At 40.6% G+C, this 843-nt stretch overlaps 1 protein-coding gene across 1 annotated transcript; it reads left to right on the forward strand.

Annotated features, from left to right (window-relative positions):
- Positions 1-347: 347 nt before the first annotated feature.
- LOC101294906 (E3 ubiquitin protein ligase DRIP2-like) lies at positions 348-828 on the forward strand (the record flags this gene model as incomplete). Its single annotated transcript, XM_004309387.1, has 3 exons — positions 348-405; positions 450-514; positions 645-828. Coding segments are annotated over exons 1-3 (307 nt in total), but the record flags the coding sequence as incomplete, so codon positions are not given.
- Positions 829-843: the final 15 nt, after the last annotated feature.

Here is an 843-nt window from a genome sequence, read left to right on the forward strand (position 1 = left end):
ATGGCTGCATATGCAATCATTTGATGATTTAGTTGTCGATGGTCTCTGGACATCTGTAATTCTTCAATCCTTATACACTTGTAATTCAACATTTTATTTGTAATGAACAATAGACCAAATTTTAGAGTAATCTTAAGACTTTTTTTGTATATATAAATCATGATAATACTTTGTATAGCAGGCCTGATCACAGTTGGCAAGATGTAAGGGCCAAGATTTTCCCTTCCAAAATAAGAAAGGTAAGTGAACCTGAAAGTACACCTTCAGCATTTCCGGCTAGAAGAAAGGAGAGATCACTCTCGTCATTGGTGGTCAGTACTCCCAGAGTATCGTCAACCCAGGCAACCATGACTGGAAAGAGAACTAAAGCTGTTGCAAGAAAGGCTTCTACTTTACAAGGATCCAGTTAGTTGGTTGAGAGGTCTGCTAATAATGAGGAGGGTCTGCAGAAGATCATGCAGACAGCCAAAGCTCCGCGGAGGCCTCAAATAAGTCCGGTGAAAATACCAGGCCGGTGAGTATGCTTTTCCCAATATGCAGTTTCTGCAATGCCGATAAGTTTTGTTTCCTACGAGCTTAAAAAGAAAGCATACCTTTTGGTTTAACATACTAACGTTTATCGCTTTCTATTTTGACTGGTACAGAGTTCGATTTCTGCTGAACCCAACGAAACTGTATCCAATAAAGAATCTGAGAATGGTGCTGAATCATGGGATGGGAAGGACCTTTGGAAACCTCTAAATTGTTTGGTGGAAGTCGCAAATCGGACCAAGTCTCTAAAACCCAATTCACAAGGGTCTGAAAGAGTAGAACCAGCTATCAGTCCCGGTGAAACTCAAGTTC

This window comes from Fragaria vesca, unplaced genomic scaffold (assembly GCF_000184155.1).
Source record: "Fragaria vesca subsp. vesca unplaced genomic scaffold, FraVesHawaii_1.0 scf0512919, whole genome shotgun sequence".
Lineage (NCBI taxonomy): Eukaryota > Viridiplantae > Streptophyta > Magnoliopsida > Rosales > Rosaceae > Fragaria > Fragaria vesca.